We start from the raw sequence: 22,032 nt of genomic DNA on the forward strand, positions 1-22,032 counted from the left end.
TATAAAACCAATCCAAAATATCCGAATCCATGTCCAGATCCGCTTGGAGTTTCGCTTCACTTCTCTAGGGTTTCTCAAACACATTATAGAATCTCTCCACTCTCAGATTTCCTCTATAGATTAAAGAAGCATCAGAGAACTAATTCCGTCGCCGGAAACCGAACGCCGTTGCCGGAAACAAAAAACCTGAACCGAAAAAAATGTCAAGCAAGAAGAAACACAAACGAAAACACAGCGACAACGATAAAGACGACGACGTTTTCTACTACCGCTACTGCGCTTCGTCCTCAACCCCCAACACCACCACCGGCACCACATCCAGTAATCAACCCCAATCAAAATCGAACAACAAAGGATCATCAATAGGAGGTGAACCCTTAGCACCATCAAAATCGACGCTATATGTTTCTAATCTAGATTACTCCCTAACAAACTCCGATCTCCATACGCTCTTCTCTACTTTCGGCCGCATCGCGCGTGTAACCGTTCTCAAAGACCGTCACACGCGCCTAAGCTGCGGTGTCGCGTTTGTCCAACTCGTTTCTCGTAATGACGCCCAACGCGCCGTTGCGGAGATGAATAAGAAGATTCTCAATGGAAGGAATCTAACTGCTTCTATTGCTGCTGATAATGGACGTGCTCCGGTGTTTATTTGGAAGCGCGTGTACAATACTGAGACTGCTTTGTGTTATCAGTGTGGGGGGCATGGTCATTTTTCGTATGAGTGTCCTAAGAATCAGTTGGGGCCGAGGCCGCGTCCTCAGCCTAAGAAGCCGCGACGGGGATTTAGTGGGCTGAGGGATAGGGATGGGGAGGAGGAAGGTGATGAGGAGGAGGAGGGTGGTCAGATTGCTGCGGAGCAGTTTGACGATAATTGGGCTTCTGTTGTGGATGATGAAGCGGGTGAAAGGTTTCTGGGGAGAAACAGAAATGATGATGAGGGTTTGGGCAACAACAAGACGAAGAAGAAAGGGAAGAAAGCTGGGTATTTCAGTGATGAGAGTGATCATGATGATGACGATTGATCATGACTATGTAGCATTGACACTTCAGATTGAAGGTGTGTGTTTGGTATTCCGCATTACCGCATTATTCAACTAGTCCTGTGTGTCGTGTCTATATATGTGCCAGTGTTTCATAGATCTAAATGGCAATTTTTTGTTTTTATCAAGATATGGTGTAATTGATGAAATTGTTTATATGTTGTTGGCTTGGTTGGATGTGTTTATGGTTTTGATCACAAGCACATGTTAGTTATTAGTTATTGTGGTAGTAATTAGTGATAGTGGTGGTGAATTGGTGATGAGCATTTTTTGATCACAAGCAAATGAATGATGACACACGAGTCTCTTATTTATCGGCTTAATTTAGCATTCGGTTTACCTGTAAAATAGAAAGGAAAAGCCTGTTCGTTATGTTTTTTATTTTGGTTCAGTTAAAACATGTAATGTAATCAAATTGTAACACCCTAGTTTACTTTATGCACATCTTGTTATCATATAAGTAAGGTTTTTAATTACAGTTGTGGTGGTTATGTTATGATATTTGATATGTAGAATATTGTAGTCAGATATAGCTGGATTTGATGTGGTTGTTGAGATCTTGAAAAGCATAGGTTGTAGACTTGTAGTCACAATTACTGTCGCTGTTCTTGTGGAAAGCAGTTTAAAACCATGGGTAACAGTTCTTCTGATTACCTTTACTCTTTGATGTCTACTGAGCATTTTTATGCAGATTGATGAGTATTTCTCAAGTTTCTCTTAGAATGCTTAAATTGCTTCTCCCAGAGAAAATGTGGTATCCTTTTCATGCATAATCACTTGGCTGAGCTGGAGAATAATACCAATTTGTGCCTCACCCTCGACACTAGGCTTTAAATTACAGGTTTAATTATTCTGTAACTTTTTGAACCATGGGCTAATCTTGAATGTCATTGTAATGATATGTAGAAAAAGAAATTGGTTATTGTTATGCTATTTCCTTTCTTTCTGAATTATGGCTTTGAATCGAATTAAGTATAGTTATATTATATGGAGTTTGGGGTCAATTGTTACTGTTGCACTGTTTGTTTTAAGCATTGTTGGTTTTGGATATATCTATAACTCTGAAACCATATTCAGTTGACAGTTATATATAATCGATAGATACCATATTCATGATTGTCTATATACTTTTGTATGCTCATATTTTTTACTAATTGAATCATTGTCTTATGGCACAAGTTAATGAAAATAGTAGAATTCATATCCTCTATGAATAGGATTAACATGAAGCTTGATTACATAGTACGATAGTTGTACTCAGATATAAAGATATTGGGAGTTTTGTGAAATTCAGGATATTGGTTTCTTGAATTTTGTTAAAGTTTGAGCAGATTCAAATAGGATTAATATGGGTGTTCTTGAAGAGGAAGTAGGTAAAAGTTTGGAATTTTTTTTCAAAATAATAATTATTTTTATTTTTTTTTCAAAATAACTAATTATTTAAAAAAATTATCAAAATAACCAGGTTTGGTAGAGGATGCGTCAGATGAACTGGGGCACCCCCAATGCATAAAGAGGAGGCGTCAATAGCATTGGCGCATGCATTGCTCTCCTCACGAGGAGGCGCCACTAGCATTGGCGCATGCATTGCGCTCCTGATGAGGAGGCGCCAATACTAGTGGCGCCTGCATTGGGCCTCATGAGGAGGCGTCAATGCTAGTGGCACCTTGGTGCATTTGGTTGTGTGGGCGCTAATTCATCTGGCTGCATGTGATGGTCATGTGGGCGCTAATTCATCTGGCTGCATGTGATGGTCATGTGGGCGTCAATCACTCAAGCGCCCACATGTTTTGTCCGTCTCTATAAATACCACACATTGGATGCAATATTTTTCACTCAAACTCATCTCCTAATACAATTCAACCACCATCAATTTCAATTTTCCCTGTTTCAACAATGTCTGCATACATTCAAAAACAAAGTGCTGATGTAATATTTTCTGCCGTTGCGGCTCCGGTACAGATTCGACTTTGGAACACAAATATGCTTGAACGTCTTAATCGGACGTTGTACAGTTGGTTAGAGGGAGAAATTGGAGAGGGTGAACGGATTAGAAGAATACAATGGCTTGTGTCCACGTTCAACCAACACGGAGAATTACGCGAATTGGTGGATATTAAGACAGACCAAGACGCTCGTAGGATGATGCATTACATGTTCAAAATTGTTTTGCTGGTTGTAATTGCATAGTTCTTGTATTTGTTATAATTATATGTGTTACTGTTTATGCAATGGTACTTTCGTGACAGACGTCTAATATGAAATAAATTTAATTTTTCTTATATTGCAATAGAGGTACATGTAAATTTATCTGGTTGTGCTCATTCTAACACTAGGACAGTTATTACGATTGTGACCTAGTTGACGGCATGAACTACATAGTCTAACCATTTTGTTCGCCGTATCCATTTTGGTTCGAATTCGGATGCTGTTTGGGCGACCCTTTTTCTTCCTTCGCATAACTTCGTTGTGCCAGACGATGTCCCCTTGATATTCTGGCCAATAATCCTCTTTTGCCACTACGAAAAAACTAATTTTATAAACATTTGAAAGACTGACGATTTTGTAAACTTCAGATAACAAGTATGATGGATCCCTTCGAACCTTTGAGCATGCCGCAAGGACATGGGAGCGGGGGTACAAAAGGCTTGGAACTTTCTGCAGTCGCACTAACCTCTATCTAGTTCGACTCTGTATTGTCCCATCGGCATGCCCTCATTGTGATCCATGGACTCGACAACACTAAACCAACCTTTACTTCGGTCAAAGACCGTAACCACATGTGTGTTTGCTTTGGCAGCTTCATGTCTGATGAATTTCATCGAAGCATCACTGAACAACTGTCCAGATTGCAACACTGAACTCCATTTTAAGCGTCTGGTTTCAAACAACGCCCTTAGCCTGAAATATGTAGCATGCCCCAAAGCGATTATTGGTAGGTTACGGATGCCTTTGAAGACAGAGTTCATTGATTCCACAAGATTTGTTGTCATGTGGCCCCAACATTGACCGTTGTCGTATGCCCTAGTCCACTTCTCCAAAGGAATACCATGGATCCACCGTACCGCATCTTCGTTTTACAATCTTATTTCCTTGCGGTAGTGTTTGAAAGAAGGTTTTGATAATGCGTAACCTGCATTGACAACCTTCTTCCGCAACGTCTTATCTTTGATTTCCCGCATGAAATTCTGAGCAATATGTCTATTACATAACACATGCGTCGAAGGAGGATTTTGCCAGCCGTTGTCAATGTTATTATATGCACTGATGATTGAAGGGTGTCTGTCGGAGATCAAACATAAGTTAGGCTGAGGTGCAACGTGCAATCAAAGATTTCTTAGGAAAAAACTTCATCCCTCAGCAGTCTCCCCTTCAACTAGGGCAAAGACGATTGAAAAAATATTGATGTTCCCATCTTGTGCCACTACCATCAGTAACGTTCCTTTGTATTTTCCGTACAACCATGTACCATCAGTTTGTATAATTGGTTTACAGAAAGAAAAACCTATGATACCTGGTTGATACACCCAGAATAGACGGTGAAATATTTTATTTCCAACAGCACACGTACCATCTGGTGTATAGGCGGACAATTTGTTTCCAGCTTGACAATTGTCCCGGGAGCATATTGTTTTAGAGCCAACAAGTATTTTGGAAGTTGTTTGTAAGACTCCTCCCAATTACCAAACACTTTTTCAATAGATTTTGTCCTAGCTATCCATGCCTTCCTATATGATGGAGTGTACTCGTACTCTGCCCTAATATGCGAGATTATTGGACTCACCTTTAATGATGGATTGTCGCTAATAACAGATAATATTTCATCACATATTAGCTGAGAGCTTAATTTACGATGATCCTGGATTGGGTTTGTCAGCATGCTTGTGTGATCTGGACCCATTGATCCAATCTCCCAAGACTCGCTCCTCTTCCGGTACGAAGTTGACAACATAAAAAGGCAGTGCTCATTCGGACAATAAACTTTATACCTCGATGCGTCAGTTCTGTCAATTCTGAAATCAGCTGATAGTTGCATGTGGAATTTCTTAATGGCTCTTACACATTCCTCTTTTGTGCGAAATGTGTCTCCTTCTTTCAAAGATCCTTGCATCTGCACGTAAGGATTGTACCATACATCTGCTAAAGGTTCATCTGAACCCAAATTTAACCTTGTCATCTGTTGGGGTGGGCAGTATACATAACTTGTTGGTATTGGCTCCTCTTCCTATTCAGCGTTCACCATCGAATCAACCATGATCTCAGATTCTTCTTCTTTGTCATCTAGAACATTCACCTCAGCTTGTCCGTCATCAGTCTCACAAAACACTTGTGACTGATCAATGTACAGAGACACCTGTTGTTGATGTGGTAATATATACAACTCTATATCGTTGTAACCAGATTGTTCGTGACTGACAAACATATGCTGAATATCATCATCATCTCAAATCTTCTTCTGATAAAATTTAACCTGGTTTTCTACAAACCAAACCGGATTTTTATAAATGATTTGGCCCACATTACTGCATTGCAATTTCTTTTCTATTCTTTGTTTCAGATGTGAAAAATTTGATCGTCGATTTATTGTAAACCGAGTTACCTCTGTGTTTCGAAAACAAAAACCGAACAACTGATGATCAAATATTTCACCTTCGACATGGGCACTGATCATGTAATGTTGTGTGGAAGACATTTTGTTGAAATACTAAATATGTAGATATCTTTAAGGGAATTGAATGCCTTGGTAAGTTGTTCATCCACACAACATAAATAATGTTTCATTGCTAACTTGGTCGTTGCATTGATAACTTGGTCATTGTTTGTACAAACTTGACCATGCATGTAGTAGAAAGAATCAACCATGCAGAGAAAAGAGTGACAAGAACACACATGCGCCTGAGCCCTGAGATTCCCACCTAGGCGCCCATTCCCTAGGCGCCATAAAGTAACTGGGGTGCCAAAAGGATGGGTGCCTCTTCACAAAAACTGGTCTTATGCGCCACTAGGAAGGGCGCCCCTTCCCATTGCCTTACACTAAGGCGCCAAGAGTAAGGGAGCCTCTTCCTTTCATGTGAAGAATCACATGTAGGCTCCAAGAGGAATGGAGCATCTTCCCTTACATGTTGATTCTTCACATGCGCATAGAAGAGATTCCTCACATGCTATCTCTCACATGCTTTCTGAAGTTTGTCATTCCCTTGTCTTCTCTTGCCATTCCATGCAACCAATCACATTCATCTTAGGTTGGAAACCTACTCACTCATTCATCTATAAATAGCCTCTCATATCAACAATATCAAATCATCTTCATCAATACTCAATTATATTCTTCTACCACACTTGTTTCCTCTACCACACTCAAGCTTTGCAAAATCAAATCATGTCTTTGTTGACTATGGGCGATGAACATAGAGGCACGCTCGAGAATATATCGGCATTTGTATGTCATCTCTCTCTTTTTACTTTTTCTATTTTTAGTCTTATACCTTTGTTATCTATGTCTTTCTTACTTCTTATAGAGTTGTGCTTGTTGATTATGTATTTCTTCTTCTAATTGCATTTTCTTACTTTTTTATTATTAGGATCCGAAGCGGTTTAGATGTCGTGTACATGAATATGTACCCCACGATCCTTTAATAGAACCATATATTAGAGGATGTGGATTTGGAAATCTACTCAACATTGTTTAGTACTCGGTGGACTACAAGTTCATTCTAACTTTGTTGGAGAGGTGGAGACCCGAGACCCACACATTTCACCTTCCGATTGGTGAGTGTACCGTCACACTTGAGGACGTGTACATGTTGTTGGGTCTCCGTATAGATGGAAAGGCAGTGAATGATCGAGTTAACCAAGACAACAATATCTGCAATGAATTATTGGGTGCCCATTTGCTAGACGACGAAACTGAGGGAGACACGTCCGGTCAAGCAAGGGGGCAAGGTATAAGTTTAAAATACCTTAAACAATATTATGCCAGTATAGTAATTCCCGACGATTCAACCGAGTATGAGAAAATAATAAAAGCTTGGTGTTATATTATGATTTTATTTGATAATTTTTTGTTTCCAGAAAGTACAGGTAATTTTGTAAATATAATGTATTTACCTTTATTGCGCAACATTAATAAGGTAAACACTTATAGTTAGGGTTCAGCTGTATTGGCCCATTTATATAGTCCAATGTATAGAACTACAAAAAAGAATACGTATATTTTTTTTTCATGTGCGTATTTGCTTCAAGCTTGGGGTTGGTCAAGAATGTCGTCGCTCGCCCCGATAAATGAGCGCCGATTCGTGTTCCCGTTTGCAACCAAGTAAGTCTAACACTTTACCATTCACCATTTAGTTAATTATATTTTATATTATAATTAATAGTAAATAATATTTTTCACTTCTTTTTTATCTTAGGTGGTCAGTAAGGGGAATGAACTACAACAGGTGTCTGAAACACGCTATTGTAGTCTATCGAAATCTATTGGACCACATTGGACATGACGATGTAATAATCCTACCCAACTATATTTTAATTTAAAAATACTTCTCAAATTATTTTCCATCTAATCGTTTCGTATTGTTTTACAGTTTGTCTGGAGGCCATATCTAGGTTTGGATCATGATGTGAACCATGACGATGCTGCAGTTTGGATAACGAAGACACCGGTTATCCGATTCACTATGGTGGAAATGCACCAGAGTGACCGGGTCAAACTGCAGTTCTGAATGCTACAACAGATTCCAGAATCTCCCATGTGTTTGGGGAATTGACATCAAAAAAGGGTTGATGCACAATGGGATTATTCTGATTGGAGAGACTTTGCAAAAGACATGTGTCATCCATAGAGGAATCAAAGACAACACATCTTGAACGAACCAGATATCCATGGTGCAAGACCGACTCAACAAAATATATGGCATGGTTTAGATCGGTAACAACTCAACAATTTGTATCTGAGCCGCGGTATTTGATGGATCCACGCCAACATGCTTCGTCATCGTATGCCCCACAACAATTCACCACCCGACACCAATGTGAACCCACCCAAACCCAACAACCAACCATACAACATCAACCAACCACATACACACAACAACCAAACACCTAACATCGCAACCCGTTCATGCCAACCACCCAACAACCAACCATCCAACGTCGCAATCCATTCATACCTCTCACTCAAACATAAAACCAAGAATCAAACCCCGCAACCACAACTGTCTATAGCCCAGATGATTCATATGGGTCACTTCATCGTAGCCCCCCATCAATAACACCCAACCATTGTTTAACTATAGTCGCCCCAGAAACCATTGCTTTGTTTCCAAAACGACTCAATGACCAAATTTGGGCAACTATATCGTCCCCAATTCACTCAACCACAACGCCCTAACTACGATGACATGGGCACCGAACTCCATTACGGAAGCGCCGTTGGCCAGTGCCCCTCCGGATATTGGGAGCAAATGATGACACATCTATCAAATACAGCTGGAAATTCCATTGGACCTTCCAACCAACCATCGCTCGATCAGGTCATCAATGAATTTTTTTTTCATTACTATTTCTTTTTTATTAAATAATAAAAATTAAATATTAATAATTAAAAAAAAATAGCAGGGGGTGTATGCGCCAGATGAATTGGCGCATACACCAATCAAACATACATAGGCGCCACTAACATTGGCGCCTCCTCATGAGGCCCAATGTAGGCGCCACTAGCATTGGCGCCTCCTCACGAGGAGTCTAATGCATGCGTCAATGCTATTGGCGCCTCCTCTTCATGCATTGGGGGTACGTCAATTCATCTGCCGCATCCTCTATCAAACCTGATTATTTTGGTAATATTTTTGAATAATTGGTTATGTTGGAATTATTTTTGAAAATAATGGTTATTTTGAAAAAAAAATCTAAAAGTTTGTTTTAATATATTTGTAATATTTTAATACAAATAAAATAAAAAATAAAATTAATTATAAAAACAATGATATATTTTATTAGTTCATAAATGTCTATTGATTGCTTACTCATTCCACCCTAAAATAAGAATAGGTTAAGGTTTTTATAAATTGTCATAAATGTATAGGAGAATAATGACTTGAAAGAAGTTTTAATTATTTAATGGCATTCTGAAAGAAATTGATATTGAAAAAGTAAAATGATGTTTATTTTGAGATAAATTTTGTTTGGTAAAATAATTTTGAAATGAAGTACCTCTCTAATGAAAGTAAAGTTTTGAAAACTAAAAATAATGCAATGTTGTTCAATAGTGAACCAAAATATTAGTTTTAAAAATTGGAGAGTAAAAAAATATAATTTTAGCAAAATAGAAGATAAATAAATAAATTTAAGTCAGTAATTTTAAAAGTATTTGTTTTTTAAATTATGAATTGATATTGTGAAAAGTAATCTAATAATTTTAGATGTAATTGATGTTATAATATTATAATTAGTTAAATGGTGGATTAATGGTTAACGTCAACAAATAATTTACTTTATTTTCTAATAAATAAGTTTGACGTTGGTCCAATACCAAATAGTCTTTCCCAAAAGTATATTAATTCTAAATAAATTCAAATTCACCGTATTTAAATAGTATTCTCTTAAAAATTATTTAATTTAATTTTGAATGAAAAGGAGAATAGTAAGCCTCCGCTTCACTATCTCTCGACTATTCGAACAATTGGCGTACGCCATATTGCTCGGATTTTCGTCATTCATTTAAAACCCTAAAACTCCATAAAATTAAAATCACTCCACCAATTAATTATAAATTCTAAAAGTTTTATTTTTAATAATTAATCTTTGAAGGAAAAGGAGAATAGTGAGCATCCGCTTCATTATCTCTCGATTATTCGAATAATTGGCGTACGCCATATTGCTCGGATTTTCGTCATTCAATTAAAACCCTAATAATCATACAATTTCAAATCAATTTTTCACCTCTAATAAACTCAAATCACCTCTTATATCAAACCCAATTTTACAAAATAAACTATACAACTTCAATAGAGAATGGGAGGCGTACGCCTCACCACTCCTTGATTATTTGAATAATTGGCGTACGCCACCTTGCTCAAATCATCGACAAATCCAAACCTACCAACCCAAAATTCAAGCTATCTTCATAAATCGAATGCAATATCTAAACATATCTTTTTACAATTTAAACCTCGGGTGATAAAAGATGGGAGACGTACGCCTCACCGTCTCTCGATTGTTTGGATAATTGGCGTACGCCATATTGCACAAATTATCGACTTCCGACTAAAACACGTTAAATAAACTTGGATAAGGGAATAGGTGGCGTACGCCTCGTTATTCTTTGAATAAGCAAGTAGGAGGCGTACGCCTCACTACCGTGCGTATTCAACATCCGCAAACAAACTTTCAAAACAATTCGAACGAAAAGGGAATAGAAGGCGCACGCCTTATTATTCCTCGAAAGAATTGAACGATTGGTGTACACCATATTGCTCAATCTTTCGTCGTTCCTCAAATCATCAACAAATCAAACCTAACTTCTCGCCCTCGAGCGATCGAAACCAATCAAATCCAAACACGTCAATTCAACTCGTCACCCCCGCGTGACCAAAACCCTTTCAAAAAGAACACTGTCAATCCTTTCTAATGCGTACAACAAACCAGTGCTAGAGCCTCCACCGAGAGTAGACAAGCCAGTGTTTAACCGTTAGAACGCCGACCTACACAGTCGTTCATCAAAACAAAACGCAACCAATATTCGTAGTAGCCCGAACTACGAATGCTATGATTTCCTTATTGCATCATAAGGATACGTAGGCAGGAGATTGCTGTATCTTCGCGAGCACACTAATAAAAAACCTCCCATTTCCCCCATCCTGAGGTCTTCATCCACATCTATCATCAATTCTAATTACTCGAAGCAAGCAGATAAACAGTCAATTAACAGTCAAATAGCAAAATCAGACTAAAAGGTTCCCGTTGAGTACAACGAACGTGAGGGGTGCTAATACGTTCCCCGTGCGTAATCGACTCCCGAACCCGAATATGGTTGCGACGACCATTATTCTTATTTCTAAAGGTTTTCTCGATATTTTCCTATTCCTTCATTGGAATAAATAAAGTTCGGTGGCGACTCTGTTTCGAACAACATTTTTTTTTCCGCGTCCTATCGCGAGGGATCGCATTATCATCTTTTTTTGAGGTGCGACAATTACATGCGACTCTATATGACTAATGCACAAATACAAGCTATTCAAAATCCTTTGATTCTTAGTAAAATTGGTGTCCCCACAACGACAATAAAGTGGATGAATTTTTCTGAAATGAGTCATCTTATATCAAATGTATATGACTGAATTTTAGTTTAGTTTACAAGACATAGTTTTTCGTAAATCGTTTTCCCTCTGCTAAGTTGCCTTCCAAATAATTTAAATGGCCGGGTTGTCTTGATTAGACAGATTGCTACTAAGATGCATTTTATACAAGCTTATTTGAAACGAGGGTGTCCTCTACCACCAACATTCGTAGAATGGAGAGAACGTCTTAAGGAAGAAACATCTGAGTGAGAACTTTGCTTTTTTGGATTGGATGCATGAGTTCTAGAAATTAAATGATGTTGAAAAATAATACAATAGAAAAAAGTCTAATGCGAAAAGTTCAATAAATTAAAAAATATGTCATCGATTTTGATGCATTTTAATCGTATGTACTTCTAATTTTGTTGATTCACTATGTTCATTTTTATTCTTATATCTTTATTTTAAGATGTCCAAACATAATCTAAGCGTATAAATAAAGCATTACTTTTGAAAACAAATTAATTGTTGAGTTTCTAGTAAGAGATGAGTCCTCTTCAATTCTGGACAAATTCTACATAAGAGTTTTTAAATGTTGTGAAACTGAAGTTATTAGACTAATGTTTTGCTTAAATTGATGCAATGAGATGATATGAGATGAAATAGAATAAGATTACATTGTTTGAGTTAATTAAAATCAGATCCAGTATAATAAAATTTTATTATTCTATTTTATTTCATTTCATCACTTTTCATTAGCATTGTTTCCCTTAGATATGAGGAATAAAAAATTACATCACTTTCTACTAGTATTGATCACTTTCTACGAGTATTGTTCCCTTTAATATGAGCAGAATGAAAATTTTCATCACTTTCCATCAGTATTGTTTCTCTTTTATATGAGCAGAATCAAAAACTTACTTTGTTTTTATCGCTAATTATTCAAATAGAAAAGTAGTAAAATTTCTATTTCACTCTATTCTATTTTTGCTAAATTTCAATAACTTTATTTATCTTAAGATATTAAAATATAATCTAAAATAATATAATAAAATTGTATATCTAACGAACTAGAAATTTTTGTCTTAAAAAATCTAGCATCATACTAACAAAAAATTATTAAAATTTATATATGCAGATGGGTGGCTGACCAATTAAATAAAAAAATATTAAAACATAATAATTTTCAGTTTTATGCTATCTTTACAAGTACTCTGGCGGTGAGCAAGTTGTCCATTTACATATGGATAGTACTGCTTATAAAAAAATAAGAATGGATAAAACCATATATAAAACCAATCCAAAATATCCGGATCCATGTCCAGATCCGCTTGGAGTTTCGCTTCACTTCTCTAGGGTTTCTCAAATGCATTATAGAATCTCTCCACTCTCAGATTTCCTCTATAGATTAAAGAAGCATCGGAGAACTAATTCCGTCGCCGGAAACCGAACGCCGTTGCCGGAAACAAAAAACGTGAACCGAAAAAAATGTCAAGCAAGAAGAAACACAAACGAAAACACAGCGACAGCGATGAAGACGACGACGTTTTCTACTACCGCTACTGCGCTTCGTCCTCAACCCCCAACACCACCACCGACACCACATCCAGTAATCAACCCCAATCAAAACCGAACAACAAATGATCATCAATAGGAGGAACAGGTGAACCCTTAGCACCATCAAAATCGACGCTATACATTTCTAATCTAGATTACTCCCTAACAAACTCCGATCTCCATACGCTCTTCTCTACTTTCGGCCGCATCGCGCGTGTAACCGTTCTCAAAGACCGTCACACGCGCCTAAGCCGCGGTGTCGCGTTTGTCCAATTCTTTTCTCGTAATGACGCCCAACGCGCCGTGGCGGAGATGAATAAGAAAATTCTCAATGGAAGGACTCTAACTACTTCTATTGCTGCTGATAATGGACGTGCTCCGGAGTTTATTCGGAAGCGCGTGTACAATACTGAGACTGCTTTGTGTTATGAGTGTGGGGGGCATGGTCATTTGTCGTATGAGTGTCCTAAGAATCAGTTGGGGCCGAGGTCGCGGCCTCAGCCTAAGAAGTCGCGACGGGGATTTAGTGGGCTGAGGGATAGGGATGGGGAGGAGGAAGGTGATGATGAGGAGGAGGAGGGTGGTCAGATTGCTGCGGAGCAGTTTGACGATAATTGGGCTTCTGTTGTGGATGATGAAGCGGGTGAAAGGTTGCTGGGGAGAAACAGAAATGATGACGAGGGTTTGGACAACAACAAGATGAAGAAGAAAGGGAAGAAAGCTGGGTATTTCAGTGATGAGAATGATCATGATGATGATGATTGATCATGACTATGTAGCATTGACACTTCAGATTGAAGGTGTGTGTTTGGTATTCCGCATTACCGCATTATTCAACTAGTCATGTGTGTCGTGTCTATATATGTGCCAGTGTTTCATAGATCTAAATGGAAATTTTTTGTTTTTATCAAGATATGGTGTAATTGATGAAATTGTTTATATGTTGTTGGCTTGGTTGGATGTGTTTATGGTTTTGATCACAAGCACATGTTAGTTATTAGTTATTGTGGTAGTAATTAGTGATAGTGGTGGTGAATTGGTGATGAGCATTTTTGTGTATTCCATATTTTCATAGTTAATGAATGATGACAAACGAGTCTCTTATTTATCGGCTTAATTTAGCATTCGGTTTACCTGTAAAACAGAAAGGAAAAGCCTGTTCGTTATGTTTTTTATTTTGGTTCAGTTAAAACATGTAATGTAATCAAATTGTAACACCCTGGTTTACTTTATGCACATCTTGTTATCATATAAGTAAGGTTTTTAATTACAGTTGTGGTGGTTATGTTATGATATTTGATATGTAGAATATTGTAGTCAGATATAGCTGGATTTGATGTGGTTGTTGAGATCTTGAAAAGCATAGGTTGTAGACTTGTAGTCACAATTACTGTCGCCGTTCTTGTGGAAAGCAGTTTAAAACCATGGGTAACAGTTCTTCTGATTACCTTTACTCTTTGATGTCTACTGAGCATTTTTATGCAGATTGATGAGTATTTCTCAAGTTTCTCTTAGAATGCTTAAATTGCTTCTCCCAGAGAAAATGTGGTATCCTTTTCATGCATAATCACTTGGCTGAGCTGGAGAATAATACCAATTTGTGCCTCACCCTCGACACTAGGCTTTAAATTACAGGTTTAATTATTCTGTAACTTTTTGAACCATGGGCTAATCTTGAATGTCATTGTAATGATATGTAGAAAAATAAATTGGTTATTGTTATGCTATTTCCTTTCTTTCTGAATTATGGATTTGAATCGGATTAAGTATAGTTATATTATATGGAGTTTGGGGTCAATTGTTACTGTTGTACTGTTGGTTTTAAGCATTGTTAGTTTTGGATATATCTATAACTCTGAAACCATATTCAGTTGACAGTTATATATAACCGATAGATACCATATTCATGATTGTCTATATACATTTGTATGCTCATATTTTTTACTAATTGAATCATTGTCTTATGGCACAAGTTAATGAAAATAGTAGAGTTCATATCCTCTATGAATAGGATTAACATGAAGCTTGATTACATAGTACGATAATTGTACTCAGATATAAAGATATTGGGAGTTTTGTGAAATTCAAGATATCGGTTTCTTGAATTTTGTTGAAGTTTGAGCAGATTCAAATAGGATTAATATGGGTGGTCTTGAAGAGGAAGTAGGTAAAAGTTTGGAATTTTTTTTCAAAATAATATTTTTTTTAAATTTTTTTTCAAAATAACTAATTATTTAAAAAAATTATCAAAATAACCAGGTTTGGTAGAGGATGCGCCAGATGAACTGGGGCACCCCCAATGCATAAAGAGGAGGCGTCAATAGCATTGGCGCATGCATTGCGCTCCTCACGAGGAGGCGCCACTAGCATTGGCGCATGCATTGCGCTCCTCATGAGGAGGCGCCAATACTAGTGGCGCCTGCATTGGGCCTCATGAGGAGGCGTCAATGCTAGTGGCGCCTAGGTGCATTTGGTTGTGTGGGTGCTAATTCATCTGGCTGCATGTGATGGTCATGTGGGCGTCAATCCCTCAAGCGCCCACATGTTTTGTCCGTCTCTATAAATACCACGCATTGGATGCAATATTTTTCACTCAAACTCATCTCCTAATACAATTCAACCACCATCAATTTCAATTTTCCCTGTTTCAACAATGTCTGCATACATTCAAAAACAAAGTGCTGATGTAATATTTTCTGCCGTTGCGGCTCCGGTACAGATTCGACTTTGGAACACAAATATGCTTGAACGTCTTAATCGGACATTGTACAGTTGGTTAGAGGGAGAAATTGGAGAGGGTGAACGGATTAGAAGAATACAATGGCTTGTGTCCACGTTCAACCAACACGGAGAATTACGCGAATTGGTGGATATTAAGACAGACCAAGACGCTCGTAGGATGATGCATTACATGTTCAAAATTGTTTTGCTGGTTGTAATTGCATAGTTCTTGTATTTGTTATAATTATATGTGTTACTGTTTATGCAATGGTACTTTCGTGACAGACGTCTAATATGAAATAAATTTATTTTTCAAATATTGCAATAGAGGTACATGTAAATTTATCTGGTTGTGCTCATTCTAACACTAGGACAGTTATTACGATTGTGACCTAGTTGACGGCATGAACTACATAGTCTAACCATTTTGTTCGCCGTATCCATTTCGGTTCGCAATCGGATGCTGTTTGGGCGACCCTTTTTCTTCCTTCGCATAACTTCGTTGTGCCAGACGATGTCCCCTTGATATTCTGGCCAATAATCCTCTTTTGCCACTACGAAAAAACTAATTTTATAAACATTTGAAAGACTGACGATTTTGTAAACTTCAGATAACAAGTATGATGGATCCCTTCGAACCTTTGAGCATGCCGCAAGGACATGGGAGCGGGGGTACGAAAGGCTTGGAACTTTCTGCAGTCGCACTAACCTCTATCTAGTTCGACTCTGTACTGTCCCATCGGCATGCCCTCATTGTGATCCATGGACTCGACAACACAAAACCAACCTTTACTTCGGTCAAAGACCGTAACCACATGTGTGTTTGCTTTGGCAGCTTCATGTCTGATGAATTTCATCGAAGCATCACTGAACAACTGTCCAGATTGCAACACTGAACTCCATTTTAAGCGTCTGGTTTCAAACAACGCCCTTAGCCTGAAATATGTAGCATGCACCAAAGCGATTATTGGTAGGTTACGGATGCCTTTGAAGACAGAGTTCATTGATTCCACAAGATTTGTTGTCATGTGGCCCCAACGTTGACCGTTGTCGTATGCCCTAGTCCATTTCTCCAAAGGAATACCATGGATCCACCGTACCGCATCTTCGTTTGACAATCTTATTTCCTTGTGGTAGTGTTTGAAAGAAGCTTCTGATAATGTGTAACCTGCATTGACAACCTTCTTCCGCAACGTCTTATCTTTGATTTCCCGCATGAAATTCTGAGCAATATGTCTATTACATAACACATGCGTCGAAGGAGGATTTTGCCAGCCGTTGTCAATGTTATTATATGCACTGATGATTAAAGGGTGTCTGTCGGAGATCAAACATAAGTTAGGCTGAGGTGCAACGTGCAATCAGATATTTCTTAGGAAAAAACTTCATCCCTCAGCAGTCTCCCCTTCAACTAGGGCAAAGACGATTGAAAAAATATTGATGTTCCCATCTTGTGCCACTACCATCAGTAACGTTCCTTTGTATTTTCCGTACAACCATGTACCATCAGTTTGTATAATTGGTTTACAGAAAGAAAAACCTATGATACCTGGTTGATACACCCAGAATAGACGGTGAAATATTTTATTTCCAACAGCACACGTACCATCTGGTGTATAGGCGGACAATTTGTTTCCAGGGAGCATATTGTTTTAGAGCCAACAAGTATTTTGGAAGTTGTTTGTAAGACTCCTCCCAATTGCCAAACACTTTTTCAATAGATTTTGTCCTAGTTATCCATGCCTTCCTATATGATGGAGTGTACTCATACTCTGCCCTAATATGCGAGATTATTGTACTCACCTTTAATGATGGATTGTCGCTAATAACAGATAATATTTCATCACATATTAGCTGAGAGCTTAATTTACGATGGTCCTGGATTGGGTTTGTCAGCATGCATGTGTGATCTGGACCCATTGATCCAATCTCCCAAGACTCGCTCCTCTTCCGGTACGAAGCTGACAACATAAAAAGGCAGTGCTCATTCGGACAATAAACTTTATACCTCGATGCGTCAGTTCTGTCAACTCTGAAATCAGCTGATAGTTGCATGTGGAACTTCTTAATGGCTCTTACACATTCCTCTTTTGTGCGAAATGTGTCTGCTTGTTTCAAAGATCCTTGCATCTACACGTAAGGATTATACCATACATCAGCTAAAGGTTCATCTGAACCCAAATTTAACCTTGTCATCTGTTGGGGTGGGCAGTATACTTAACTTGTTGGTATTGGCTCCTCTTCCTCTTCAGCGTTCACCATCGAATCAACCATGATCTCAGATTCTTCTTCTTTGTCGTCTAGAACATTCACCTCAACTTGTTCGTCACCAGTCTCACAAAACACTTGTGACTGATCAATGTACAGAGACACCTGTTGTTGATGTGGTAATATATACAACTCTATATCGTTGTAACCAGATTGTTCGTGACTGACAAACATATGCTGAATATCATCATCATCTCGAATCTTCTTCTGATAAAATTTAACCTGGTTTTCTACAAACCAAACCGGATTTTTATAGATGATTTGGCCCACATTACTGCATTGCAATTTCTTTTCTATTCTTTGTTTCAGATGTGAAAAATTTGATCGTCGATTTATTGTAAACCGAGTTACCTCTGTGTTTCGAAAACAAAAACCGAACAACTGATGATCAAATATTTCACCTTCGACATGGGCACTGATCATGTAATGTTGTGTGGAAGACATTTTGTTGAAATATTAAATATGTAGATATCTTTAAGGGAATTGAATGCATTGCTAAGTTGTTCATCCACACAACATAAATAATGTTTCATTGCTAACTTGGTCGTTGCATTGATAACTTGGTCATTGTTTGTACAAACTTGACCATGCATGTAGTAGAAAGAATCAACCATGCAGAGAAAAGAGTGACAAGAACACACATGCGCCCGAGCCCTGAGATTCCCACCTAGGCGCCCATTCCCTAGGCGCCATAAAGTAACTGGGGCGCCAAAAGGATGGGTGCCTCTTCACAAAAATTGGTCTTATGCGCCACTAGGAAGGGCGCCCCTTCCCATTGCCCTACACTAAGGTGCCAAGAGGAAGGGAGCCTCTTCCTTGCATGTGAAGAATCACATGTAGGCGCCAAGAGGAATGGCGCATCTTCCCTTACATGTTGATTCTTCACATGCGCCTAGAAGAGATTCCTCACATGCTATCTCTCACATGCTTTCTGAAGTTTGTCATTCCCTTGTCTTCTCTTGCCATTCCATGCAACCAATCACATTCATCTTAGGTTGCAAACCTACTCACTCATTCATTTATAAATAGCCTCTCATATCAACAATCTCAAATCATCTTCATGAATGCTCAATTATATTCTTCTACCACACTTGTTTCCTCTACCACACTCAAGCTTTGCAAAATCAAATCATGTCTTTGTTGACTATGGGCGATGAACATAGAGGCACGCTCGAGAATATATCGGCATTTGTATGTCATCTCTCTCTTTTTACTTTTTCTATTTTTAGTCTTATACCTTTGTTATCTACGTTTTTCTTACTTCTTATAGAGTTGTCCTTGTTGATTATGTATTTCTTCTTCTAATTGCATTTTCTTACTTTTTTATTATTAGGATCCGAAGCGGTTTTGATGTCGTGTACATGAATATGTACCCCACGATCCTTTAATAGAACCATATATTAGAGGATGTGGATTTGGAAATCTACTCAACATTGTTTCGTACTCGGTGGACTACAAGTTCATTCTAACTTTGTTGGAGAGGTGGAGACCCGAGACCCACAAATTTCACCTTCCGATTGGTGAGTGTACCGTCACACTTGAGGACGTGTACATGTTGTTGGGTCTCCGTATAGATGGAAAGGCAGTGAGTGAACGAGTTAACCAAGACAACAATATCTGCAATGAATTATTGGGTGCCCATTTGCTAGACGATGAAACTGAGAGAGACACGTCCGGTCAAGCAAGGGGGCAAGGTATAAGTTTAAAATACCTTAAACAATATTATGTCAGTATAGTAATTCCCGACGATTCAACCGAGTATGAGAAAATAATAAAAGGTTGGTGTTATATTATGATTTTATTTGATAATTTTTTATTTCCAGAAAGTACAGGTAATTTTGTAAATATAATGTATTTACCTTTATTATGCAACATTATACAAAAAAGAATACCTATATTTTTTTCATGTGCGTATTTGCTTCAAGCTTGGGGTTGGTCAAGAATGTCGTCGCTCGCCTCGATAAATGAGCGCCCATTCGTGTTCCCGTTTGCAACCAAGTAAGTCTAACACTTTACCATTCACCATTTAGTTAATTATATTTTATATTATAATTAATAGTAAATAATATTTTTCACTTCTTTTTTATCTTAGGTGGTCAGTAAGGGGAATGAACTACAACAGGTGTCTGAAACACGCTATTGTAGTCTATCGAAATCTATTGGACCACATTGGACATGACGATGTAATAATCCTACCCAACTATATTTTAATTTAAAAATACTTCTCAAATTATTTTCCATCTAATCGTTTCGTATTCTTTTACAGTTTGTCTGGAGGCCATATCTGGGTCTGGATCATGATGTGAACCATGACGATGTTGCAGTTTGGACAACGAAGACACCGGTTATCCGATTCAGTATGGTGGAAATGCACCAGAGTGACCGGGTCAAACTGCAGTTCTGAATGCTACAACAGATTCTAGAATCTCCCACGTGTTTGGGGACTTGACATCAAAAAAGGGTTGATGCACAATGGGATTATTCTGATTGGAGAGACTTCTCAAAAGACTTGTGTCGTCCATAGAGGAATCAAAGACAACACATCTTGAACGAACCAGATATCCATGGTGCAAGACCGACTCAACAAAATATATGGCATGGTTTAGATCGGTAACGACTCAACAATTTGTATCTGAGCCGCGGTATTTGATGGATCCACGCCAACATGCTTCGTCATCGTATGCCCCACAACAATTCACCACCCAACACCAATGTGAAGCCACCCAAACCCAACAACCAACCATACAACACAACCAACCACATACACACAACAACCAAACACCCAACATCGCAACCCGTTCATGCCAACCACCCAACAACCAACCATCCAACGTCGCAATCCATTCATACCTCTCACTCAAACACAAAACCAAGAATCAAATCCCGCAACCGCAACTATCTATAGCCCAGATGATTCATATGGGTCACTTCATCGTAGCCCCCCATCAATAACACCCAACCATTGTTTAACTATAGTCGCCCCAGAAACCATTGCTTTGTTTCCAAAACGACTCAATGACCCAATTTGGGCAACTATATCGTCCCCAATTCACTCAACCACAACGCCCTAACTACGATGACATGGGCAACGAACTCCATTACGGAAGCGCCGTTGGCCAGAGCCCCTCCGGATATTGGGAGCAAATGATGACACATCTATCAAATACCGCTGGAACTTCCGTTGGACCTTCCAACCAATCATCGCTCGATCAGGTCAGCACATAAAGACCCCAAACACCTCAAGAAAATCGTGGAAGACCTAGGAGATAAACTAACGCACCGGGATGTGGAACAGGGGGACGTTATAATCGGACGGGTAATTAGTTTATTGTCAGTCCAATGTAAACAATTATTACATCATCAATGAATTTTTTTTTTCATTACTATTTCTTTTTTATTAAATAATAAAAATTAAATATTAATAATTAAAAAAAATAGCAGGGGGTGTATGCGCCAGATGAATTGGCGCATACACCAAGCAAACATACATAGGTGCCACTAACATTGGCGCCTCCTCATGAGGCCCAATGTAGGCGCCACTAGCATTGGCGCCTCCTCACGAGGAGTCTAATGCATGCGTCAATGCTATTGGTGCCTCCTCTTCATGCATTGGGGGTACGTCAATTCATCTGCCGCATCCTCTATCAAACCTGATTATTTTGGTAATATTTTTGAATAATTGGTTATTTTGGAATTATTTTTGAAAATAATGGTTATTTTGAAAAAAAATTCTAAAAGTTTGTTTTAATATATTTGTAATATTTTAATACAAATAAAATAAAAAATAAAATTAATTATAAAAACAATGATATATTTTATTAGTTCATAAATGTCTATTGATTGCTTACTCATTCCATCCTAAAATAAGAATAGTTTAAGGTTTTTATAAATTGTCATAAATGTATAGGAGAATAACGACTTGAAAGAAGTTTTAATTATTTAATGGCATTCTGAAAGAAATTGATATTGAAAAAGTAAAATGATGTTTATTTTGAGATAAATTTTGTTTGGTAAAATAATTTTGAAATGAAGTACCTCTCTAACGAAAGTAAAGTTTTGAAAACTAAAAATAATGCAGCGTTGTTCAATAGCGAACCAAAATATTAGTTTTAAAAATTGGAGAGTAAAAAAATATAATTTTAGCAAAATAGAAGATAAATAAATAA

At 37.9% G+C, this 22,032-nt stretch overlaps 1 protein-coding gene and 1 pseudogene across 1 annotated transcript; both read left to right on the forward strand.

The window, feature by feature from the left end:
• Window positions 1-200: 200 nt before the first annotated feature.
• LOC127137501 (U11/U12 small nuclear ribonucleoprotein 31 kDa protein) lies at window positions 201-1,025 on the forward strand. The gene has a single exon (XM_051063961.1). It carries the CDS (start codon window positions 201-203, stop codon window positions 1,023-1,025), a length of 825 nt encoding a protein of 274 aa, XP_050919918.1.
• An 11,783-nt stretch (window positions 1,026-12,808) lies between these two features.
• The window catches only part of LOC127137502 (U11/U12 small nuclear ribonucleoprotein 31 kDa protein-like), a 39,581-nt pseudogene continuing 30,357 nt past the window's right edge, over window positions 12,809-22,032 (forward strand).

This window comes from Lathyrus oleraceus, chromosome 4, assembly GCF_024323335.1.
Source record: "Lathyrus oleraceus cultivar Zhongwan6 chromosome 4, CAAS_Psat_ZW6_1.0, whole genome shotgun sequence".
NCBI lineage: Eukaryota > Viridiplantae > Streptophyta > Magnoliopsida > Fabales > Fabaceae > Lathyrus > Lathyrus oleraceus.

Excerpts from the sequence above, each read along its gene's own strand:
- LOC127137501 (XM_051063961.1), top strand. The coding sequence starts at position 201 with ATGTCAAGCAAGAAGAAACACAAACGAAAACACAGCGACAACGATAAA.